This window comes from Sorghum bicolor, chromosome 6, assembly GCF_000003195.3.
Source record: "Sorghum bicolor cultivar BTx623 chromosome 6, Sorghum_bicolor_NCBIv3, whole genome shotgun sequence".
NCBI lineage: Eukaryota > Viridiplantae > Streptophyta > Magnoliopsida > Poales > Poaceae > Sorghum > Sorghum bicolor.
This window is the reverse complement of record NC_012875.2, coordinates 50,393,229-50,418,989: the sequence shown is the minus strand read 5'-3', so window position 1 is coordinate 50,418,989 and position 25,761 is coordinate 50,393,229. Positions and strand designations below refer to the sequence as shown.

Genomic DNA, 25,761 nt, shown 5'->3' with positions numbered 1-25,761 from the left:
CGATCAGGATGGATAACAATACAGTCATGCAACTCCTCAAGAATTTCTCGTGAAAAATCTGTAGTTTCCATGGGTGATACCTCGGGCTCCCTCTTCATACCAGAAAACTCAGGAAGATTAGATGTTCAACCTCTCTTAGATAGGATCAGAGCACGATTGCTAGGATGGAAGGGGAAGTTGTTATCATCAGCCGGTAGGGAGACACTGGTGAAAACGGTGCTATCCTCTCAGCCAATATACCACATGACAGTGTTTCCTGAACTCAAATGGCTCATAAAAAAGATCAATCGGATGAGAAGAAGTTTTCTTTGGAGAGGGGAGACACCGAACAAGGTGTATGGCGGACATTCACTTGTTAACTGGCCCACGTCTTGTAGACCCAAAATCAAAGGAGGGTCGGGGATCTTAGACTTAGAACGCTTCGCATGTGCACGCGATTACGATGGCTTTGGTTCCAATGGAGGAAAAAAGCAAGAGCTTGGAACAAACTTGAAATCCCATGCGATGACCGAGATAGGGACCTTTTCGTGGCCTCAACGGTGGTGTCAATAGGATATGGCAAAACAGCTAAGTTCTGGAGCTCCTCATGGCTGCAAGGTATGACGGCCAAGAATGTAGCACCGACTCTATTCAAGAAAGCCAAACGGAAGCAGATCACGGTACAGAAAGCCTTACAAAACAATAAATGGATAGCACACATCACTCCAGTATCATCACTGTTGGGTACCATAAAAAGGGATACCCAAATCAGGGAAGTAAAAATCGCAAAAAAGGGGATAAGGCAGATCACCCGAGATCACCAGGGCTCGGGCGCGGGTTCCGTCTCGCCGGAACCCTTGGCCTCAGGCGCAAGCTCCGGCTCGCCCGACCCCTTGGCATCGGGCGCAAGTTCCGCCTCGCCCGACCCCTCTTGGGCCTGGGCGCAAACACCGCCTTGCCCAAGCCCCCATCTCGGAGCTAGGTTTTCAACGCACAGTGGCCGTACCGTCGACATGACATACGCTGTGATCCCCATACCGCGGCAGGGCATGGCAGCAACTGTTCCAACTACTCCAGCTACTGTTTAGCATTACCTCTTTCACTGTGAAGTACCGCCTCACAGTAAAGGAGGTATGGAAGAGATTAACCTGTACCACTGTTGCCTGTCTTCTCCTACTGTTACAGGACATGCAGCAGTATCATCACCGATCCGACCCCCACGATCTCAACAGGGTTCGGCAACCCTCCACAGGAGCAACCATGCTGTCAGTCATGCCCCAAGGACGGGATGGGCAAGCTTCTACAGGGTCGGGACTGTGGCTTTACCATTCACCAGAAGGAGATCACCGGTCAACACATGTAAAAACCATGTGTCCCCTTATGACTATAAAAGGGGAGCCAGGGCACACATCCAAGATCACGCTCACAACACAAGAACTCAAAGCAAGCTCACGCACAAACCAGAGTAGCAAATAACACCCTGTCCACCAAGTCGAGACCTGGGACTTAGCCCTCTCTCGCAACCTGCTTGTATCCCCCTACTACGAGCACTTTCGGGTGCAAGGCAATACAAATCCCCAATCATACACTGGACGTAGGGCACCCTTGGCCTGAACCAGTATAAATTCTCTGTGTTCCACTTGCATCACCATCCGGGTTTAGGAAGACACGCAGACTTATACCCGTTAGTGTCTAGACGACGAGTCTAGACGCCGACAATCGCCGACCGAAGTCAATGAATACATCCGGCTTTGGGAGATGGTGCAACACACTCAGCTGGATAATAGTAGGGAAGACAACATAATTTGGCGATGGACGAAAGATGGGGAATATACATCAAAGAGTGCTTACCACATTCAATTTGAAGGAACATACAGTAAGTTACGTATCACGCCAATATGGAGAGCCAAAGCGGAACCCAAATGTCGTTTTTTCGCGTGGACCTTGCTACATAAGAAGATCCTCACAACAAACAATTTGATCAAGAGGAATTGGCCGAATGATCCCACCTGCAAATTATGTGGTGTCGAGTCGGAAACACCGACACACTTGTGCAAGGACTGTATCTTCTCCAAGCAGGTTTGGGCCCTAGTGAAGATATGGTTTGGACTGTCAGGGGTTGACGTGGTAGGGGAAAATGGATCGCTACATAGCTATTGGAGAAGGTGCAAAATAAAAATTGATAAACCACACAAGAGAATGTTTGACGACATCATAATAATTTATTTTTGGTGGAATTTTGGAAAGAGGAATAGAAGAACCTTCTAAAATAAAAGTTTACAACCAAGCGCGGTGGCATTGCTATGCAAAGAAGAGATAGATCAGTTCAGTCTAACTACAAGAGTAGAAACAACAGATCACTAGTAGAGTAGAGCTGTAGCATAGTACAGAGAATTGTTTTTGCTTGTTTGTGTTGTATTTCTTTTTGTTTTTCACCGTCTAATAAAAATCTGGCAAAATCCTTTTGCCGCATTTCAAAAAAAATATTTACATCATATACAGACACTCACAACTCGTGTACACTCACATCCTATACGAACATACGCATCTAAACTTTACCTCTACGAGCACCTACGAAAGACTATATGTTGGTAGATCTTAGGATTAACAAAGTCACTGCATATGTCTAGTTGACGAAAACATTGTTTATTATTAAAGCACAACACCGCTAAAATTTTAGAATAAGTCAATAAAAATGCGATCACCCGTAGCAAGTCTTCCACTACAAGAAACCTAACTAATTGACCTCACATTTACAGGTGATAGTGTAGATTGAATCTGCTCGACCCTTTTGTTTTAAGGCGGTTTGTTGTGCAGATGTGTTGGAGGTAGAATTGGCTCTGGCTATATATGTTTATGCGGCACCGAAATTAGGGGTGAAAGTAGTATATATCAAGCTTGGATCATTTCTAATAAGAAAGAACTCCAAAGACACATGCATAAACAGACCAGGCACCAGAACTTACTGATTCCTAATTAATTAATCTTATATATTATGTCTGGAAAGATTAGGACATTTTAGGCGACCGGGAAAAATATCAAAACCGTATCAGCGTACTTGTATATGTTAACTATACAAAACTTGGAGAGAGAGAGAGAGAGAGAGAGAGAGTAATAAGACATTGATCACGTACATGATGCATGCATATGTCTCATCATCAGATCTCAAAGGTGCTCTCCATCTCAAGCTGCCCACCCGCGGCTTCCTCTTCATCGTCACCGACGTATAGATATGGATTCTTCTCCACGGGCTGGAAGTTGTAGAACACGAACACATAGAAGGCAAGGCTGGCCGTCTCGATGGAGACGTTGACGGCCCACTGGTACTCGTAGCTGAGCACGGCGGCGACGGCGGACGCGGCGATCCGCGTGAAGTAGAGGTAGCACACCACCACCAGGTAGAACTGCTTGAAGAGCGTGAGCTTCTGGAGGTTCCGCGCCGCCTTGCCGTCGGTCTTGGACGCCTCCCGCAGGTTGCGGATGGACCAGATGATGGGGAAGAAGACCGCGCAGCAGCAGATGACGTCCACCAGGAGGAAGATCTGGTTCCACGCCAGCCAGTCCCTCCCCGCCGGCCCCGTCTCCCCGATCACCGCCGACGCGATGTTCTCGATCACTTGCAGGGGTATGATGATCATCAGCACGTTCTTCTCGCGCTCCTGCACGGGTGCACGCACGCACGTATGAATGTATGATCGATCTATCGTTGGTGATCGTTGCAAATGCAGATACAGCACGTATCATCGGACGACGACGGCCGCATCGCAATCGCATGCACATGCACCTCACCTGGAGGTAAGGTTTCAAGAAGGACCAGCCGGTGCCGATGAGCACGATGACGGTGAAGAGCAGGATGCCCTTGAAGAAGCCGAAGACGTAGAAGGCGACGTCCCACCCGTGCGGCGTGCCGGTGCGCTCCACGTACCACTGGTCCTCGGCGGCGCACGCGAGCTTGAGCGCCTTGAACAGCAGCAGCGCGCCCATCACGGCGTGGATGCGCTCCGCGGTCCGGCGGTGCTTGACGCAGATGAGCACCCACGTGCCCAGGAACGCGAAGTGCACCGCGGCGGCGGCCGCGAAGATCCACGGCAGCGGCAGCAGGCCGACGGGGAGGTACTCCCGGGCGCCGGAGCGCCGCAGGTTGTACATCTCCGTCTTCACCTCCATGGTGACCTCCACGCCCTCCTGGCAGCTGCTGAACAGCACCGTGTACTGGTCGTCGGAGTCGATGGTCAGGGAGCCCCGCCCCGTGCCGTCGGGCGCCACCTCCTTGAACAGGAAGAGCCGCTGCACGTACTTGCTCGTCAGCGGGCAGAAGGCGCCGCCGGTGGCCTCGGCGTAGTCGGACTCGTTGTTGATCTTGTAGAAGAGGGAGTTGGAGATGAGGAAGAAGCCCATGAGCGTCGTGTCCACGGCATGCAGCTGGGACCCCTCGGGGACCCTCCATGAGATGCCGGTGGCCGAGACAGTGGCGTGCCCGCCGCGCCGGAAGCCGAACTCCTCGAACAGGATGACGGAGCGCGAGTCGGAGACAATGGGCGTCGTCTTGATCTCAGCGCGAGCAATAGGGAGGACGGCGGCGAGGGAAACAACGACGACGGCGAGGACCACGGAGGCGGCCATGAATCTATCGAGCTGCATTGTTGGTCGTCACGTACGTAATAGTAGTTGGGTTCGCGCGCGTCACGCCATTCAATTCGCCCGCGGCCGTGGGTGAGGAATGCCCTTAGTTGCCTGCTCCTGGCATAGATAGAATTGTGGCATGCATATGAGCTGTGCACGAAGCCACACGAACGGAGAGAGGGAGGGGCCTGTCGACGAGCATGGCGTGTTTTAGGGATGGCCATGGGAGCCTGGAGAAGATCGCATGCATAAGTGTCAAAAAAGCACCGAGAACTCTAGTAGTACCGATCGACCTCCACTTGTAGTACTTCTCATTTTCAGTGCTCCGACTATAGCCCAACTATATTGAAATCAACAAATTTGGGCCTGTTGGATCTTCTGGAAAAAATAAGAGCAAGAAGAAAAATGAGAATAATATTCAAACACTCGGTTTGGTTCATCTTTTATGAGTCTCGCTTATAATTTGAGTAGGCTTTATCTGATAGGTCGCGATCTGGAGAATCTGTTGTCCCGATAAGCTAGGCGTTTTGTGTCCTGGATGTAAAATGACCTATGTACCCTGAGGCCTGATGATACCTCTTTTGGTTTGTTACAATGATCTAAAGGCAATGGTGGCAATATTTGTAAAGTTTGAGATAGAAATATGGTTCCATACAGATCCATTGTACAACAATAGTCTAAATAATGCCCATTTGATTAATGTAATTGCTACAAAATACTCAAGTTCCAAACACTAACCGACTCATCCTGATTTTCATCACTGGAGGCAACACATAAACTAAGTACACATAATGAAGAATGAGCAAAGAAACAAAGGCAACATATGCACTAAACAATTATTCGCACAAGCAAAGTCATAACATAAAACATCAAATAATGTGTCCATTACATCAGCATTAAATATTAATGTCTAGTAGTCAACAATTTATTTGACTACATAACAACACTAATTGTTCTGATCCTCCCATGCCCTCCTTAGCCAATTAAGCCTCCCATTAGGTGTCTTCAAGGTAATGAACACATCACGGTTTTCCTTTTTTGTTAAGTTGGATGTGGCATAGTAGTATTCGTCACTCCCTTCTTCAGCTCCATCGTTAATGATTTGCTCCAACATAGCCGCAATCTCATCTCTAACATGATCAGCCACATGAGAAGTTGCTGAATTTTTACTGCTTTCGGCCTTCTTCTCATATGCGTCAACCAACCTCTTCATAAGTTGATCTCTATATGTCTTATTTTTCTTTCCAGAGGCGAAGCCTTGTGCTGACCTCTTATTAGCATTTGGTGTGACCTATCATGAACCACTCCCTTCAACTCTCTCACTATCATCATTACCATGACCGGCCTCATGCTCCTCACTCTCTCTATCATCATGACCACTTCTAGGAACATATGAGATGTCATTAGTCACACTAATAGCATCAAACATTATCCGCATCATGTCCTCCTGCTCAAGAACTGCACTTTTGAAAGTAATACAGCCCGGCAAAACTTAAAACATTAAATAAGAATAATTAGAGGATGTCATCTCAAGTACTGAAATACAAAATGATGATTACTCACCGTATTTTGCTCCACCCACCATGCATGACTGACAGAAATACATCCGGTCATAGGATCCCTTTCCAAACTAGTGGCTCTCATGTTCAAGGTCTTCCATTTTGTACATTTCTTCTTCTTCTTCTCCAATGCATCCCATCTGTTCTTCGTTTGCTCTTTGTCATAGTTTGCTCAAAGAACTTCTTCACCAAATTAGCATAACCACACTATTCAAGCAATTGTGTGGCCTTTATGGGCAAGCACTTCTTCTATGCATATTTGATTGAAAACTTTGGCGACAAAAGAATCCCATTTCTCTTTAGCTTTCCTGTTTTTTCCATCTATAAAGTGCAACAAATCTGAATTTGTACCAAAACTACTGCCTACTTGCGCTATGAGGTATAAAAAAGGCATCAAATGGACATGCAGGTGCTCTACATCTAACAAAAGAACTTGTGTGCTTACCTTGCTGGAGGGCAGCCGGCGGTAGGGACAGGAGTGTAGCTGGCGGTGGCTAGCTTGGTGGAGGCCGTCGAGGACATCAAGGTCAGAGATCCGGAAACTTTGCTAGAGATCTGGTGGAGGGGAGGGGGGAACCAGCGCCTTGCTTGAGCTCGCTCCGGCAGAGGGGAGAGGTGGGGAACTGGCACCCTTGCTGGAGATCTAATGAAGGTAAGGGGAGGGCCACCGGTGTCCTTCGTTGAGATTCGGTGGAGGGGTGGTGAGCTGCTAGAAGGGAGGGAGGGTTGTCAGTGCCCTTCCTTGAGATCCGACGAAGAAGAGGGGAGGATAGGCGATTCATCGACAGATTTGGCCAAAGGAGGTGACGGCTAGGCTAGACAGAAAGATGGGAGACAATGATGGAGAGGTAGGCGCTGGCGAGGAGGGGATTCGGCATCGGGGATGGGAGCGCATGGGAGGGAATCCAATCGCTGGGTCGAGATTTAGGAGCAGGGAGAGGAAATGTATCTGCATTTTCCAAATCGTGAAGCCGGGATTGTGGTTCGAGCAAGGTTGTGGGTGATCGGGAGTCGTGGACTCCCACTCGCGACTACGCCCTATCGCTGGGCATTTGGCCAGGATTATTTGCTTATCTTGCTCAGGAGTTGAGCAAACGCTCCTGGGCTTAGATTTTGGAATCCAATGTACCATAAACCTACTATTTGGAGTTTTTCGTTATGCAAAGTCAATAATTACTATAAGAATGAGATCCAATACCCCTCATTCCTTATCTAGGATCCAAAATGAGATGCAAACACGGCCAAGACCTACCTTGCATTGGGCTATACATTGGAGTGTACTTAGTAGACTTAATTAATTGGCAGCCCGTGTTGCCGTTTGAGCACATCTCTCCTTCCGTAGTATGTCGGACTACAGTGAAGCTGGGAGATGGTACAAGGCTCGGCCAGGTAACAGACTAGCAACCGGCCTTGAGAAGTCGAACCTGGTGTGGTATATATCTCGCTTTCGCGTCAATGCATCCTTGTTATGTAGTTAATTAAATCTACGCAGAAAAGTCATAACAAAATAAGAAAAAATAATATAGCAATTTTTATAGCTGGTGCAAACATTTATTATATATGAATTCTACACAGAAAAGTTAGAATAAAATATTTAATATTAATTATTATGAGTTATAATTTTGAGGTCCTTAAAAATTTGAGGTCATGTACCGTCCCACGGCCTGCACACCTCTGTGCACGGCCCTGAAGTCTTGAGAAAAAGCAGCTATCTTTTTTTTTCTCAAATACGCAAAAGATTTGCGTATCATTGCATTTAAGAAGGAAAACTATTTGTCATACAAATGACGCGCATCTAGACCAGACAGTAAGATCTGATGATAAAAAACGAAATGTGGGCTAGGCGTAGCTTTCCTAGGTACCAAGCACGTCTTCTTTCGCATCCTACGGGTCATTCTTAAGATTGTTTTCTCAAATATCTCATGCACGGCGTCCTATATATTTTGTTTTGCTTTTATGCATGTGAGATAATATAATTGAAAGAAGCAATTTTTTTGAATCCATTTAAAATTTGGGGTGACATGCTGGCTATCCTATATGTTATTTGGGATGGGGAAACTGCTGCAGAGAGAAGGGGTGGATTTTTTTTGTTAAGATGACATTATATGAGAATATATATGGGAATTATAGATTTAAAACATTGTTTTAAATAGCGCGCTATTTTCGCGCTATAGCGCCGCTATAGCGGCCAGAATAAGTCGACGCGAAGCTATACCTCATTTTTACGCTATCGGCGCTATTGGCGCTATAGCACGCTATAACGCCGGTAAACTGAAATAGCGTCATAGCGCTGCTATTTGCGCGCTATTGCTGTTTATCTGCTGACAAGAAAAAAAAAAGGCGGTTATGCACTTATTTGTTGTGTTGTGCTTATACATTTGTGGTTATGCACTATGCAATCATGCATTATGCTTATGAGTTATGTATTAAACTATGAAACACCTGTGATTTATGATTTGTGATTGTGAAATATGATGGTTGTTTGAACTTGTTGTTGTCTATTATATATTTTGCCTGTTTCCAAATAAATAGCGCGCTATAGCGCCGCTATAGCGTGGATAGCTACAGCACGCTGCTATGTACAGCAGTCGCTATAGCAGGGCTATAGCGCCGCTATAGCGGGGCTATAGCGCCGCTATAGCGTTCGCTATAGCGCAAATAGCGTCTAGAACAGACAGACGCTATTTTCTATAGCCCGCTATTTAAAACATTGATTTAAAGTGATTCTTGAGATGCTCTATAACTTACGATGCATTAAGAATTTCGGTGATGGTTTACTTTAGTGGGCTTGTTTTGGAGGCCGGTCTACATTTTAGGGTTTTTTTTTTGAGAATTGACTATCCCTTTGAGATTTTTTTTAGGGAATTGAGGCCTTGTTTAGTTTCAAGATAAATTTTTTTTGGGTGTCACATCAAATATGTTGACATATATTTGAAGTACTAAACATAGACTAATAAAAAAACAAATTACATAGCTCACCTGGAAACTATGAGACAAATTTATTAAGCCTAATTAATCCGTCATTAGCTGTAGCAGTTATGGCTAATCATGGGCTAATTAGACTTAAAAGATTCGTCTCGTGATTTACAACCACAATTTGTTTTTGTTTTTGTCTACATTTAGGGGCTGTTTGATTGCTAGCCACACTTTGCCACACTTTACCTTAGGCAAGTTTGACCAAGTTGGCAAGTGTTTGGTTGACAACAAAACTTAGGCATGATTCTTTTGGGCTCCACATGTCATAGAGTTAAAAAGTGTGGCAAGATTCCTTTAGGCATGGCAAAGTGTGGCAACCAATTTGCTAGCCACACTTTTTGTGGCTTGCCACACTTACCTAAAATTAGTTGTGGTAGATTGTGGCTGCCAACCAAACATCCCCTTTAGTGCTTCGTGCATGTGTCTAAAGATTTGATGTGATGGATGAAAAGTTTTTAGGTGGAAGCTAAACAAGGCCTTACTACTACCCTTTTAGATGAGGCGGCCGACAACTTTTTTTTGTGGGCCTGCATTTGGTGTGGTGTGGATCAATTGTTATTCTCCTTTTGGGCCTTCAGGTACATATTCTCTTGTGGACGTGTGCTTAGTATGGTTGGTACGTACAAGTACAGCATTTCCTCGCTAAAAGGCAATTGACGCTTGGGGCAACTTGTTGTTTGTGCTTGTGCATGAACTGTTAGGTTCGTGCAACCAAGCATGTTTCACTGTTTAGACATCTCGCGACAGGCGACACCATGATTCTTGCTTCACTTTACGCTTAATAAGGTTCTGAAGGATGCCTGTACTCATGGAGGGATCAGGCTGCTGCGTACAAGATGGAACAGATACCACTAGCTAGTTTGTTTTTTATTTTCACTCCGCCTAGCTAGCAGGAATTGCCTCCAAGGACTTGGGGTGCCTTCACGGCGAATGTCAACCATTTGAGTGTTTCTTTAGCTCCCTTTTGCAAGGCTTAGATTCCTATCGATCGAAGACGTATTTTCGTACCGCTTTGATACTGCGGGAACATTGATAAATGTTAAGCTTGAGACCGGGCAGCAAATGTTGTTACTGTAGTATCCCGTCCGATCGAGTTGATTAATGACTGGTTCGATCGTTGGCATGTCTTGGACGAGATCGAGCATACCAATCACATACCTGCTCAATAACACGATCAAACCAGGAAACCGATGTTCCTTGATCCTTCCGCGGCCCGCGCGCTGATCTGCGGGCTAGCTAGTACTAGCTAGCGGGAGCTCGAGTTGTAGAGAATGACAGATATAATGTTGAGTAATGCTAAATGATACTTTGAGTGTTCCTCTTCCTTTCATTCTTCTTCATCTCCTGCCTATCTGTCCTCTTTTTCTTCAACTCTGACGGGCTTAGAAGGAGCGGTGGAGGCACTAGTTCAATGAAGCTCTATACAAGCGGTTTCAACTCTATTTCTAAATACGTTTCTCAGACCCGCCAGTGCTAAATGTCAGTGGAATGAAACTTTCCACTAGCGGTTAACTGAGAATCGCCTATGAAAAATGATTTCCACAGGCGGTTCAGTTAAGACAACCGTCTATAGAAATACTTGTCCACAAAATATAAATTGGGTTTTAAAAATAGGAAAAAAAAATCTTAATTGTAGGAAAGTCGTAAGTCAAACATTTTTTCACGTGGAATCACGTGCTATGCACGGCCGGTGGGATTCGAACCTACGACATCTTCCTCGCGCGTAACCTCCTCATCCAGCCATCACTCAATTGTGTCTATATTAGAGTTTGGTTTCCTACATATTATTCTAAACTGAGCAAACATTGATTGTTTGAGGCCCTTTACTGATTCAAATGAAAAAGTTATCAACTACAAAGTTACATAACATTTTAGGATCTACAACTTTTATATTGGTAGTTTCTCCATCCGAGGTAATTTATAAAATTTGAATTTCAAATTTGATAAATTTGAACGTAGTTTTCGATGACAAGATGATTTTAAATGAAAAATTATCAACTACAAAGTTTTATAACTTTTCGAGATCTACAATTTTTATTTTGACAGTTTTTTCATACGAGGTCATTTGAAGAACTCAAAACAAATTAACTTTAAATTATTTCTACAGGCGATTTTTTTAAGAAACCGCCACTAAAAATCTGATTTTTAGTGGTGGGTTTTTAAAAAACCATCTATGAAAATCTATTTTCACTGGAGAGAAAACCGTCAGTTAAAATGTATTTCCACTAGCGGTTTTTGATTCGGGCCGGCCGATTTCTTTTCACATGCATTTTCTAATTGAAACTGCCCGTAAAAATTATGCTTCACCACCAGCGTAGAGCTTTTCTGTACTAGTGAGACCAAGTCACGACGGAGGCAGCCATAGCCATGACGGTGGCGGGAAGACCCTACCATGTCATGACCAGGGCGGCGTGGGCGGTGGAGTGTGACGATGCGTCGGGCTTGAGAAAAAAGAAACCGTGAAGAAAAAATCTAGTGTTTTCGGCCTCCAAAACACTTGGTTAATTTGTCTGAATTTGCTAATAACTTAATTCACAAGCAAAGAAAGGAAGTTTGTTCAAAGATAGTAACTGAGCGTAAACTAAAATTAAGCCACCGAGATGGTGGAGAGACGAGGAAACGTGTATGTATGCAATCTCGAGAGAAAGAACGTGCAAGCAACCAAAGTTAATTACTCATGCTGCCTGCTGCCTGGGCGCTGGTGCAAAATTTACCTTTGCCCTTGAGGTGTAAAGCATCAGGTCACGGTCGAGAGAGATCTTTTAGTGCCTCACTTTACCATTATCTCAAACTCTCACACACCAATTGGCGGACGTGACTGTTGCATTGCTAGCTAGCGCAACTAATAACTAGCGAGCGAGCTTTGTGTCGGGACCGTATCTTGCTTTCTACTTTTAGCTCCCAAATTCTGTGATATGACCGAGAGATGATGAGCTTGCTTGGAGTATAAACATACCAGTCCAATCCAAATAAATGTATATGCGTAGCTACGCCCAGCTTTTGGGGTTTAGTTTAACATATGAACGACAGGCTTTTCGGGAGCCTTCTGGATCTCAAAGTAGAAGTGAGGAAAGCGAGACTTGTGCATTGTAGCCCCAATATATGCCTCGTCACACCATCACATAGATATAGTAGTGCTAGTATACAAATGGAGGATGCTTCATTTCACCGCACAAAGCATTAACATAACCCTTTGCCTGAGCCACATCACGCAATGGAAACCACTAATCAAAACCCAAGCTCGAATGCGATGCGGCCTACGTGCAATGGCCGAGAGCAAACGACATGGACGCAACCAGACAGCGAAAGCTAGAGCGAATAATAATGAAGACCGCCCGGCCGTAACATGTACTGCAAGGCTAGCTAACCTAGCTAGATAATTTTATATATACTACAAGTACGTGGTGATATATATGGGATGGTGATGATTATATATATGCCGGGGGCCGATCGATCTGGCCTTGTCTCTTTGGTCCGATCGAGAGGCCGTGCTTTATGCTCGCCGGAGTAGTTGGCGACGGGATTAAACAAGGCGGTGGTCCTGCCGGAGCAAGGCGACACCTGTCGCCGGCGTGAGGCGCCAAAGTCACACCGCACCCACGCGCGGAGACGGCGATGCGCGCATAAAATAACCCACTCCGCGCCCCCGTCCCCCTGCCCGCGCCGTACGTGCTCTCGCTTGCCCGAAATAGCAGCCACGTTATTTTACGGGCGACGTCGCTGTGCTGTGCTAGCTAGCGCTGCCGGACCCTGCATGCCCCACGGCCGCGCGCGCCCGCGGCGAGCGGTCCGGCGCGGGCGGGTGGCGCGGCGCGGTTGGCCGGGTGGTCACCCTCACCCATCGGCGCAACAGCGCAGCGCACCATGGATGATGCTAGCCCTGCTGTGGCACGCGCGGGCACCGGGCAGCAACAAGGACACGTCTACGACTTGTTTAACCGGGTATAGACGATGGAGCTTTAATTAGCTAGAGCTAGCGCGCGCCATGTCGTGCTGATGCGCGCGGTGATGCATTTGGTCTCTGTTATTACCACCGTCGGAATTTTTAATTTATAAAAGTAATATTAGTAATAAGCTTAAAAAGATGGCTACTGTATGCACATGTTATAAAGTTAAGAAAGGTAGAGTGCAAACCGCACGTCCACGCTTGTCTCACGTCTCATCAGGCACAGGCGGTCTCAGGCCATAAATTGTGCGGCATCAGGTTTTGCAGCTCCAGAGACCGTTCACTTGTCTCTCAAAAATCATAGTTCAAAAAACTATTCATTAATTTATTTTAAGAGAAAAAACATTGTTGAATGACTAGAAGATTCGATAGATAAGCTCAAACAAACAGAGCTCGACATAGTGTTAGGCCTTGTTTAGTTCCCAAAAAATTTTGCAAAATTTTTTAGATTTCCCGTCACATCGAATCTTTAGAGGTATGCATGAAGTATTAAATATAGACAAAAATAAAAACTAATTACACAGTTTGGTCGGAATTGAAGAAATGAATCTTTTGAGCCTAGTTAGTCCATGATTGGACAATATTTGTCAAATACAAACGAAATTTGTACTATTCACATTTTGCCAAAAATTTTGGAACTAAACAAGGCCTTAGAGGTTTGCTACTAGGCCTTGAACTCCTGTCCTAGGTCTACACATTTAATTTGCCATAGACTCCTGACATGGATCTATGTTTGCCACTCGTTAAAAGCGAAAAGAGTACCTTCAAGAATGGTGGATCGAGGAACAAAATAAGAGTTATGGAAGAGGGACGGATGGACAGGGGATCTAGTGACAGACTAAGGCTTTGTTTAGTTCATCCAAAAACCAAAATCTTTTCAAGATTTTTCGTTACATCAAATCTTGTGGCACATGCATAGAGCATTAAATATAGATGAAAATAAAAACTAATTACACAGTTTGCCTATAAATCGCAAGACGAATCTTTTAAGCCTAGTTACTCTATGAGTGGACAATGTTTGTCAAATAAAGATGAAAATGTTACCGTGTCAAAATCCAAAAACTTTTTGGATCTAAACAAGGTCTAAGATAAACATGAGAGTAAGTGATTGACAAAAAAAAGTTACTACTTAATATAACATTAGCAAACATATTTATATTACAACGGGCATACAATTTATTTGCGCAGTGCTTGTGTCAATGATAATGAGGTAGCTATTTTGTTGAATTTAATTAGGCTTGGCCCAGCCTTTAATAAATATTTTAAAACCTACAATAAATGCTAGTGAAATAAAAGATTAATCTTATATGAGAAATTGATCAACTTAGATAAGACGCTATTGCTTGTGAGCACCTCTTAAGTAAAAAAAGACAAAACCACAAATCTAAACGTGCGGCACGACGCAGGCTCAGACATCTAACCATAACATGAATAATGTTTTTGTAGCACCAAACTCTAAGCAAAAAGAATGAGAGTGAGGAGCGTTATATATAGACCGAGAGATGGAAGTGAGGGACACACGGATAGAGAGAGACTGAGATGAGGAAGAAAGAAATTTACCACTATTAATATTAGGTTTACATGGTCTATATACACATATATCATTATACAAAATATGTAACTCTGAAATTATATTCAACGATAAATTTAATGTCACTTATTCAATATTACAATTTTAATATTTTTAATACAAATTTAGTTAAATTTAAGATGATTTAACCTGATACTCTCTCCATCCTAAATTATAAGTCATTTCAAGAATTTTGGAGAGTCAAAGTATTTCAAGTTTGACCAAATTTATATGATAAAATAATAACTATTATGATACCAACTAACTATCATTAGATTCTTCTTAATTATATTTTCATAGTATACTCACTTCATGTTACAAATCTTATTATTTCTCTCTATAATTTTGGTCAAACTTAAAAATACTTTGACTCTCCAAGATTTTTAGAATGACTTGTAATTTGAAATGGAGGAAGTACTATATATGCTTATATTTTTTTTTACGGGCAGAGTATTTGTTGGTGTTGGGACTTAAGGTATCCGCAAACTTGCAAATAGATTTAGTTTAATTTTAACTTAATAGAATGTTCTAATGATTTGTAAAAATTAAAAATTATTTATCGGTTCGTAGGCAAGCGCCGCAAGCCATCTGTATCCCCAGTTGGTGGCTTCGAAAGAGGTGATTAGGTGACGAGGCGAGATGGTGAGGGGACCAGAGCAGAGAGCGCGCCAAGGAGGCAGGGGGAGCCCTACGGCTCAACGCAATGGGAGGGGTACGTGGAGGGGCGACCATCAGGGTACCGTACCAAATGCCAATACTTAACCCCCCGGAGATCTAGTGACGATCTACTTAATTAGCATATATAAGCGCATCATTCGTTCTTTGTTGGATGTCACGACGAGGAGGTCTCTCGAAGGGGTAATGGGTCCAAAAGGACTTTGTTTACATGATTCCTCTTGTTAGGTGCGGTCTTCCGAACTTGCCCTTGGGTAATAATCCAAGTATCGTACAATCGTCACATCTTGTGTTATCTATACTTATCTATAAAGAGCCAAAATTTTAGTCTACTCAATATTTTCTTTTGTCCGCTTCTGTCCGCGTTCAGTTTGCCCAATCGGTCGCCTCCTCCCTCCGTCCAACGTTTATAGAAGAGCAAAAAGAAAATAAAAAACTTTCTAGAGTTCCCAATGCAAAATCTCCTATTACTTTTTTGCCGCTCCCGTCGTCGGTCAGCCCAATCAGCCCATCCAGAATCGTTACGATGGAAGAGAAAAAAGAATAAAAATTTTTTTAGGGTTCCCAATGTAAATCTCCAATTTCCTTTTCTTTTATTCTTTAAATCGGCTGAAAATTGATAAATACGTAGTAATTCATAGAAAAATCTAAAAATTATAAAACAAATTTTGTTTAGTTCCACATATGTAGATCCATGCAGTAAACAAAAAATACCATAAATTTTAGTACACTTTTTTTTGTTGGAAATGCTTGCCTATGCTTTTTAGTGTAGAATTAAAATTGTAGTTATCTTGCTCCAATTATTATAAAAATTTTATGGTAGCCTATTTAATGTGATGCTTGATTCATATTTCATAGCAATCCTAATCTAAATAAAAAAAATAATGCTAGCATCAAACTTCTCATGTTTTATTAAAAGGTAATATTAGAGTGAGATAAGGTTTAACTAATTTCTATTTTTATTATTAAATAAATATGTCTTCAAGCTACATATCTAATACCATATATGTTATGGTTATCAATAAAATAAATTATGGACTTTAAATTTTATAAAAAGGATAAATATAAATAGATATATAACATCATGTCATCACTTTCTAGGGTTATTTGATGTTTTTCTTCCGTTGCAACGCACGGGCATATTTGCTAGTTATTACTTATAAATGATATAATTGCACATTACAACGGAAGAAAAGAGCTGTCAATCAACATGGAAAATAAGAAAACACAATGCTATTGTTTCTGAATTTTGTCAAACATAAAAATTTATCAGTTGATTTCACAACCATTTTAACTATTTTTTATATTCTTTAATTGCTAAAATGTAGAAATATTCTGAACCAACCGTAATATATTTAGAGAAGTCAAAATATCTTATAATTTATAAAGGGAGTAAATATCTATTTATGTTTCTAGTTCTATCGAAATTTAAGACCTATAATTTATTTTAAGATGAATTTAGTATCAATAATCTAAGCCAATATTGATATATAATAGTATAAGAATGTTCATGTGCATTATTTTTAAAACATGACATTGAATAGAACTAGAATTGATTTTTTTTTACGGAATTTAACTAGCTATTATTTGCTAGTGAATCTAAACAAAGCCTAACAAACTGAATGAGTTTAGGCATGTTTGGTATGGCTCCAGGAGTGGTTGTATCTAGTAGCTTCCACATGAGCTATATCAAACAATAGTGTAGAAAACAGCTTCAACGACGAAGTTTTATATTAGCCAAAGCCATTTTATGCTAGGAGAGGAGTTTGTGTCTTCTTAGGAGCCAGAGTTAGAGTTGTTTCTGAGAAATCTGAGCCCGCGCGCTTTATTACACGTCAAGTTGTGCTATATGTATATCAACAACTCTCGGATTAGATCACTTCCAAGAGTTTGGAAGAGTTAGTAGAGAGGCACGTGGAGCCGCACCAAATGCTCTCACATGGATCTGAGGAGTGCGAAACATGCATGGAGTTGTGTTCGCGGCGGACATAAAACCCTAAAAATTATAGCTCCATGCAAAAGGGCTCCGATTCAGTCGTGGAGCACATATGGAGGACCGCTGTAGTGGCAGTGGTGGTTTGACTTCACAGCTAACATTTCATACTCCCTCCTTTTAAACATAAGTGCATTTCTAAGATGTGGAGAAGAAGATCAATGCTAGTATCAAATTACATATATACTCCTATCAAAAGTATATCAACATATGTAATCATTAAATGTGCCAAATTCGATGTGATGAAACAAAAAGAAAAATTTTAAGAACTAAACAGGGCCTAAGTATACGGAGGACAAACAGAAGGTACAGTACTATTATATATGCGCGCGCACATCTGGACAAAAGCTACTCTAGGCTCGTGTGTACTGTCCTTTATTACCTGATGGTGACAGAGATCGATCAGGTGATCTGATCAGAGTAACATATTTCCTTTAATTTTCTTTGTTCCAAAGTAAGGGGGCATGATCACTACATACATGCATCTAGCTATATAAGCTTTACTTTGTTACCGCGTGCCAGCTCACAACATGCTGATGCTGATGAACCGGCCGAGAGATCAGCAGCAGCAGCAGCTAGGTACGGGGCATGCGTGATGTCGTGTTCATCGCTTAGGCAGGGGCCGGATTAGTTTAGTTCGTTTGTGCGTCGGAAAGTGATGGCGATCGCGATCGCGATCGCTACCAGGCAAGTACAATTGCCATCGATCTTTAAGCGTTGTTACGCCACCAGGTGAGCTAGCGACCACCTGTTGCAAATGTGTGTATCCACGCGTCGGCTTTCTAGAATCCGATCGATCCACAAAAAGTATGCCCTTCCATGCAATGTATGTATTGGTGACGCCTGCAAGGATTAATAAACCAAAAATATCCCCTCATTATACAGAATAAATATTATTGCTCGTTCGCTTGCTGGCCGGGGTAGTTTATAAAGCAATGCAAGGGCAAGGTGATATATATATATGATAACAATCCTTACGGCACACTAATGTTTTGTTCTGTTTCAGATCTGCAGCACTGCCTGCAAGCTCAAAATGTTAACTAAGGAGCTAGATTGTAATTGATATGCAGGAGTAGCAAAGTTAGATTTTTTTTTACTCCATGTCTAAGAGCAACTCCAATAGTTTGGCAAAAATAACTTGGCAAATCTAAACATTTGGCAAGTGACTAAAACATATACCAAGTCCAAAAATTTAGTATCTCCAATAGTTTGGCATTTAGGCTTGGCAAAATTAGACCCACTCCAACTGTCCAACTAATTTTTGCGTGGAGCGTCCTTCTTGGCCCCTGCGTACGCACGGGACCTCTGGCCGCCGCCGTCGGATGTCGTACGAGTTACTCCACCGCTCTGCATTGTCGCTGGTGCCCTGCCATCTCCTTCGACGAGCAGTACTGGTCCACCAAGGTAGGCACCGATCTCCTCCAAGACATGATCGTGGAAGATGAAGGATTTGTGGTCGACCCTAATGAGCGCTTTGATTATGATGGTGAAAATGTCGAACCAGAACATGGCCAGCCTACTCGTACTCTTGAAGAGTTTATTGATGCGCACAGAAGGATTAGAAACAAAGAAACACATGATCGGTTGAAACAAGATCTTATCGAGCACCTCTGAAACAATCATCCAGATTTATATTAGCTTATGATTAGATGAATTTTTATTGTTGTTAAACATTATTATGTTGACACTTCATTGAGCACTAGGATTTAAATATGCACTTGCTGGGAGATTTGGTGGTCATAGTTGGGACTGGACCTGACGACGACGTACACAATTTTTGCCAATCATATCCTGACCTGATCGGTGTACATTTTGAACTGAAATAAAAACATTTTTAACTGAAGCTTTGTCCTGATCGATTCATAGATTCACGGGTCCAATATCTCACATAACTGAAGGTTTGACAAGATACAAGTACTAAAATAAAATTAACTTGAACTAAAGCTTCGACAAGGTAGAACTAGATTTAATTTTCACGCTGCCTCTCTACAATTTTCTTCTGCATCTTCTCAAGCCATTCACGTTGCATCAGATTGAGGGAGGACATGTCTGCTAACATGATTTCTTTTTCCTCTTTGAGTAGCTTCGCTTCTGCTTTTTTTTCTTCAGTTGCCAGCCGCTTCTTTTCAAGCTCTAGTGAAGCCTTATCTACCTCTAGTGAAGCCATGAATCTCTCCTCTCTGGCCTTCTCCTTTTCCTTGTCCAAGACCTCCTTCTTTGCCATCAACTTGTCCAAAGCTTCCATGCAAGCCTCGCCACCTCGACGCCTCAAATTTTCTTTTGCCTTCTTTACTCCGTCTGGCCTTTTCCTTGGGACGGTTTCTTCATGATCAAGTTCCACAACTTGATCATTACTAGTAACTTCATCTCTCGGCCTGGACACCTTGCTGGTACTCTTCTGTTTTTTGTTGCTTGTTTGTTTGTCTTTCTCTATCTCGGCAAGCTCTATCATCTTTGCTTTCCACTTGTCTTCCTCCTTCAATATGGTATAACAATGCAATAGACCAAATGTTTTGTTGTCCTTGTCCCATTCCACGTACAACTTTTTTGCTTTGTTAATCTGTAAAGGAATATTGTCAGTGTACATATGAATTACAAATAATCAAAGTTCAAGTAAAACAACACATCTTACATACCTTGTCTTCGATAGTTAAACCACTTTCATTCCTACGAAGAATGGTCTCATAGCATGAACAAAACTTGTTCACTTGGTACTGAATTGTCAGCCACCTATGCAAAATCGAACTCTCTGTCTTCACAGCTGTAGTTTTCTTGTGCTCCTCAAAAAAATTAAAAACTCTTCCCCAAAAAGATGAACGAGATTGATTGGCACTGATGATAGGATCCTTGCTTACATTTAACCATGCTGAGCATATAACTTCATCTTCCTTCCAATGAAAATTCTTAGTTCTCTTTGATCCCTTTGTACTTCGGCTAGCTTGCACTTCCTCCTGAGGTATAGTGTCTTGAGTGAATCCAAAGGTCACGTCATCCAAACCAGCAACAGTACCTTCTTCTCCATTGAAAAGAATGTCTGACAGGAAATTTTCATCCTCTCCTTGCAACTCCATTTCTGTACAAAAGATATTACAAAAAAAAGCATTTGTCAACAACTAAAAAGAACTACCAGGTTCCTGCAATAAACAAATAAAATAGTAGGCATGCACGTCAACAACACAGGACACTACAATAATGCCAAATCGAGAACCCTCCATGAATCAAATCGAGAACCCTCATGATTCACAACACAGAACAGAAATCAACAGAGGGCACTACACAGTGCCATGCACGTCAACTACAGTGCCATGCACGTCAACAACACAGGATGCTTTTTTAAAGAATAAAGGCAACACATATGAACCCTGCACGAATCAAATTGAGACATATGAACTGTGATTGAATCAAACACTACCACATATGAACCCTACCACGCACCACCTATGAACCCTATCTGCATCGAATCAAGGCAACTAAACCAAAGCTGAATCAATTCGCATGGAAATCAACAGGAAACTGCTCAAAGAACAACCAACCTCAGAACCTACTAGCGCCTGCAGCCGTCGCGATGTGGATGGAGGCCGGCGTGACTTCTCTGCTCACCACGACAGAGGCCGGCGCAATGGCGTGGATGGAGGACGGCACGATGGCGTGGATGGAGGACGGCGTGGTGATCTGGATGGAGTCCGTCGCGATCTCTGTGGATGGACGCCGCCGATTCAGGAAGTTGTACGGGTTCTCACGTGAGTCCTGGCGGCGCGCGTGAAGTTTCCTGGACCACGCGCGAGAGGACGCGCCCGCGGCAGAATCGCCGATGCCAAGTTGAAGGGAGCGCGCAAATATGCGCCACTTCACCAGGGATTTGCCAAGTGCGCAAATTATGCCAAGTGAATTGCCAAACTGTTGGATCATGGTTTTTCAAGTTTTGCCAAAAATCTAAGGATAGCAAGTGCTTTTGCCAAACTATTGGAGTTGCTCTAAGGCTTTGTTTGGATGTACATAGTCGGCGCACCAATTCATAAGTGTTGGTTTGGATTAAAGTAGCCACACACATGTAGCTAGATTAAAGTGCTAAACGAGGTCTAAATGAAATTGACACTTATTTATTTATTTATTTGTATCATGCTTGGTTCGCATGATGATATATATGGAGCATCCGAGGCACTTGATCCAAAATTCTTTGCTGCTTAATTATACAAAACTCAGCGCGTTGTTCTTAGAAATAAACCTGCTACTTATCCTATATTATTGCAGCATATGCATGTATGGGAGATTTATGGGCAAAATTGAAGCTCCGTGCTACGCTGTTGCACCAGCGGGCATGCCCGCATTTCGGCGTCTCTGCCTCCATATGCATGGCGCTTTCGCCGCGACAAAACACGCGGTAACTTGGCGCACCACGGCCGTGCCCGTGCGTGTGGGGGGGCATTTCGGGAAATCCAAGTCGACAGTAGAGGTTAGCTAGTGGAGTATGGAATTCCACCGACAGCGACGCGCGGCCTTTGGCGATGGCCGATGGCGAGCGACACAGTACAACGATCGAATAGAGCCCCCGCCGGTGCCCGGTGCCGATATATACGCGGCAGCGGCTCACTCGCTCCTCCATGCCCGGCCTCACGCACATCACTCACTGCGGGACAGCCAGCATCTATCACGGCAAAGAAAGGCTAGCTAGCTGCTTGCTCCGATCCTGTGCTGTGCTCCCTCGCGCCGGCCGGCTGGATCTAGTGTAGATACGAGCTAGCTGCCAAAGGCAGCACAAAAATCTCCAGGAAAAACCAGCAGCTATAGCGGCCGGCCGTCGGAGCTCGGAGGCAAGGCAATTATGGAGGGGCCGCTCGGCTGCTGGGGACGGCAGGAGGAGGTGGACGGGTGGAGGAAGGGCCCCTGGACCAGCCAGGAGGACAAGCTCCTCGTCGACCATGTCAGGCAGCACGGCGAAGGGAGGTGGAACTCCGTCTCCAAGATTGCAGGTACTATACATGTGTGTATGATGTGTCGATCTGGAAATAAAGACTGCCTGATCTTTTTTGTTTTCCTTTTGCGTCGCCAAGTACGATCGAACTCTTTTCACCAAACTGGTAGATAGCTGCGCAACTTGCAAATTATTATTGAGTCTGCAAGTTGCACGGCCGTCAAAATTAAACCTGACGGCGTTGTACGGCGTGTGGACGTACTTTATTAGGCGTGTGATTATATTTGCCATCAGGATATCTTCAGGTGGAGCAATTTGCAGAGGATATATCTTCATGTGTCCAAGGATTCTACCATGCACGACGACTCCGATCCCTTCCCTTTTCTTGCCAACTTGCTGCTGCTACCGTTTGCCGCGAGTGCCATGCATATATATAGACAAGATTGTATATGCAGTGTGAGTGTGTGACACTGCACACTGGTGGATACAGAGAGTAAACAGGATATCCATCTCGATTAGCTACTAGTATCGTCTCATGGGTGTACTAGATCCCTTTCGTTCCTCAAATTCTAATGCAAGCATGCAACCAGAGGCAGATAAACAAGCCTAACTTTTGATGATATAAGCCTGTTTCAAAAGCCATCACTTTTACAAATCACAAGCAGACGGCTTTTGAAATGAACTTCTCAAAAGCAATGAGTGTGGTTAGCAGACCAAGCTCCGAGTTATTATTATAGTACATATCGTTGGGTGCCCATATATATATCTCCATGCTGATGAGTACAGGTGTACCTATCAGTCAATTTCCAAGAAAAAATAGAGCTAGAGTTGCCAATCTTTTTTATCAAAAGTTTTTTTTTTGTTATATATCCTTTTAGTTAGTTGGTTAGATCATGACAGCCATCGCTTGCTTACCACTTAAAGTTAGTGATTTACCATCACTTGTTCGCGGTTTGGGCACATGCATGGTTAATATATAGATTGAGCTTATATAATAAGAGATCCTCCCATTCTCATTTTGGTCTTTTGTGCCTGATTAATTCAGGGCTCAAGAGGAGTGGCAAGAGCTGCAGGCTGCGGTGGGTCAACTACCTGAGACCAGATCTGAAACGGGGTAAGATCACACCCCAAGAGGAGAGCATTATAGTCCAGCTCCATGCTTTGTGGGGAAACAGGTACAGTAGATTAATTAGCGCACCCATCATGCGAGCTTTTATTGTGTTTTTCTATACGGAACTGGACATGAAACAAATAAACAAAAGTTCTACTGTCGATGATGCACTAATATTATTCTATGGCATCTGGTATAATGTATAAGCAGATGGTCGACGATCGCTCGCAGCCTCCCTGGCAGGACGGACAACGAGATCAAGAACTACTGGAGGACGCACTTCAAGAAGGGCAAGCCGTCCAAGAACATCGAGCGCGCCAGAGCGCGGTTCCTCAAGCAGCGGCAGGAAATGATGCAACAGCAGCAGCAGCAGTCTCTTATTGTTGGGCAGCAGCTTAACGAGGACGGGGACCAGCGACGCGGCACGTGCTGCACCGGCACCGGCGCCACGGCCGACGACGACGACCGTGGCAGCGCAACCGGCGGCGATGCGTGCGCGGCGCCGACGACGACGACGGTAGCCACCGAAGCGGCCGGGGACCTGACGACGATCATGCATGACGACGACGCCATGGACTGCTTCATCATGTGCCCCATGTCCTGCGACGACCTCGGCCTCGTCCTCCACGGCGCCGCCGCCGGCGGGCAGCGCGGCGGCACCGGCAGCTGCTGCGGCTCCACGGCCAGCGACGAGTACCGGTCCAGCGAGGAGGACGGCGGCGCCACGTGGGGCAGCCTGTGGAACCTCGACGGCGCCGGGGAGGTGTGCACGCTGTGGTAGAGAGAGATCGATTCGCTAACCTGCAGACGTACAGCTGATCGTCGTCGTGTTACTGGTGTAGCCGTGGTGTGGTGCCGCTAGCTGGTGGATAAGGACGGAACGGAACAACTACGACCGTACGTCCACTTTGCAGCCGCATCACTGCATCAGCAGCTAGCTATACCGCCGCCTCAGCAGATGACACGTTAAAGCTCCGGTCCGGCCGGGGAACTTTCTTAGCTTTATATATGCTGATATGCATGGAAAAGAAGCAAGTTTTTTTTTCCGGTAGCGAGGAGGGTGTGAATTACCCAAATCGATATATTTTGATTGTTTGTTTGCAACCAGGCATCATATATTCATATATGCATGCATGCACGCACCGAGTGTAAAGTGTAAATTTACGTGTATGAACAACCTTCATCCATCGCGAATCAATCTGTACATCTGCGTTCTGTTTTAGCAGGTCGCTTGGCATGCATGTGATGTGATGGTCTTTTCAGCATGTGTTTGTGTTCAACTGCCACGCGTCCGAATCCACTTTCCGCGACGTCGTTGTTCAGAAGAGATGGCAGCGAAGCGCGCTAAGACACCAACCAGGCTCCGTTGTTCTGCTCAAGCCCACAGGCCTCATTTCCTGCTTGAGAGAGAGGAAACGAACCCGTATGTGCTGCTGAAGCCCACGGGCCAGCACTTTTCCACCTTTATTAAGGCCCACTACTATAATATGGCCCAATTGAAAGTGACCAGCATGATAATAATTTCAACAGTTGAACCCCGTTCCATAGTCCGAATCATGGCTCCACCTCGGAAACCAGCCTCGCGCGCTCGATAAAACCGCATGCCACACTCCCGTTCGCGAGACGATCGATGAATCGATCACATCGCTTTGGACCGTTGGAGAGCGTACAAGGATACCACCGTTAAGCCCCCCACAATGCCACCGAAGAAACCGGCGCCGGGAGCCACTGATCCGGCTCCGGTCACGTCCTTCAGCCTCCGCGAGGAGGAGACCGACGACGGCTGGGTCCTTCTCGGCGGCGGCGGCGGCGGGGGCAGGCCGCCGAGGCCACCGCCGCGGCGCGGCACCAGTAGGCCTTCGGCGGGCGGTGAGCGTCCGCCATTGGACCCGACCCCGGACGACCTCGTCGGGCGGTACCTGCGCGCGCGCCGCGCCCTGCGGTGCGGCGAGCTGCCGCCGCAGATCCACGACGCCGACGTCTACGGCGCGCACCCGGCGTTCCTCGCCAATGTCCACCCGCCCGCCAACGGCGGTGGCGACCGGCTCGAGTGGTTCTTCTTCGTCTGCCGCGGGCGGGGCCTCGGCGGCAAGCGGAAGGCTGGGCGCGGCGCGTACCGCCTCGTCGGCGAGACCAACGACTCCCGCGGCGGCGGCGCCTGGTACTGCCACTCCTTCCGCTACCACGAGGACGCGGCGGAGGCCAGCGCGTCCAAGGAGACCGAGTGGCGCATGGACGAGTACGGCGACCGCGACGACGACGACGACTCCTCCGGCGCCGGGGCCGGGGCAGCGTTCGACATGGTCGTGTGCAAGGTGTACCCGGCTCGCGGCGGGGCGCTCCACGAGAGACTGGTCCAGCAGCACAGCACGAGCACGAGCACAACGCCCGCGGCGGGCGTGAAAAAGCCGCAGGTG

General features: G+C 45.0%; 3 protein-coding genes across 4 annotated transcripts; 1 reads left to right on the top strand and 2 right to left on the bottom strand.

The window, feature by feature from the left end:
* LOC8075913 (protein GPR107) lies at positions 1,784 to 4,748 on the bottom strand. Of its 2 annotated transcripts, XM_021464005.1 has the most exons (3): positions 3,769 to 4,747; positions 3,114 to 3,638; positions 1,784 to 2,067 (listed from the first exon to the last, which is right to left on the bottom strand). In XM_021464005.1, exons 1-2 carry the CDS (start codon positions 4,618 to 4,620, stop codon positions 3,138 to 3,140), a joined length of 1,353 nt encoding a protein of 450 aa, XP_021319680.1. In that variant the 5' UTR covers positions 4,621 to 4,747; the 3' UTR covers positions 1,784 to 2,067; positions 3,114 to 3,137. The 2 variants fall into 2 exon arrangements, with proteins under 2 accessions (XP_021319680.1, XP_002446769.1); XM_002446724.2 differs by lacking the exon at positions 1,784 to 2,067 and having other exon boundaries at positions 2,946 to 3,638; positions 3,769 to 4,748.
* Positions 19,167 to 21,230, bottom strand: LOC8064456 (glutathione S-transferase T3). The gene is made up of 3 exons (XM_002446723.2): positions 20,867 to 21,230; positions 19,958 to 20,394; positions 19,167 to 19,881 (listed from the first exon to the last, which is right to left on the bottom strand). The coding sequence occupies exons 1-3, from the start codon at positions 21,228 to 21,230 to the stop codon at positions 19,288 to 19,290; spliced, it is 1,395 nt and encodes a 464-aa protein (XP_002446768.2). The 3' UTR covers positions 19,167 to 19,287.
* Positions 21,940 to 24,528, top strand: LOC8064455 (transcription repressor MYB6). The gene is made up of 3 exons (XM_021464026.1): positions 21,940 to 22,291; positions 23,279 to 23,408; positions 23,555 to 24,528. The coding sequence occupies exons 1-3, from the start codon at positions 22,144 to 22,146 to the stop codon at positions 24,123 to 24,125; spliced, it is 849 nt and encodes a 282-aa protein (XP_021319701.1). The 5' UTR covers positions 21,940 to 22,143; the 3' UTR covers positions 24,126 to 24,528.

Coding starts and splice junctions, on each gene's coding strand:
- LOC8075913 (XM_002446724.2), bottom strand. CDS start 4,620: ATGCAGCTCGATAGATTCATGGCCGCCTCCGTGGTCCTCGCCGTCGTC. Junction 3,639..3,768: donor TCTTGAAACCTTACCTCCAG/GTGAGGTGCATG, acceptor GCACCCGTGCAG/GAGCGCGAGAAGAACGTGCT.
- LOC8064456 (XM_002446723.2), bottom strand. CDS start 21,230: ATGATCCAACAGTTTGGCAATTCACTTGGCATAATTTGCGCACTTGGC. Junction 20,395..20,866: donor CGCGACGGCTGCAGGCGCTA/GTAGGTTCTGAG, acceptor TCTTTTGTACAG/AAATGGAGTTGCAAGGAGAG. Junction 19,882..19,957: donor GTTTAACTATCGAAGACAAG/GTATGTAAGATG, acceptor ATTCCTTTACAG/ATTAACAAAGCAAAAAAGTT.
- LOC8064455 (XM_021464026.1), top strand. CDS start 22,144: ATGGAGGGGCCGCTCGGCTGCTGGGGACGGCAGGAGGAGGTGGACGGG. Junction 22,292..23,278: donor CTCCGTCTCCAAGATTGCAG/GTACTATACATG, acceptor TGATTAATTCAG/GGCTCAAGAGGAGTGGCAAG. Junction 23,409..23,554: donor CATGCTTTGTGGGGAAACAG/GTACAGTAGATT, acceptor ATGTATAAGCAG/ATGGTCGACGATCGCTCGCA.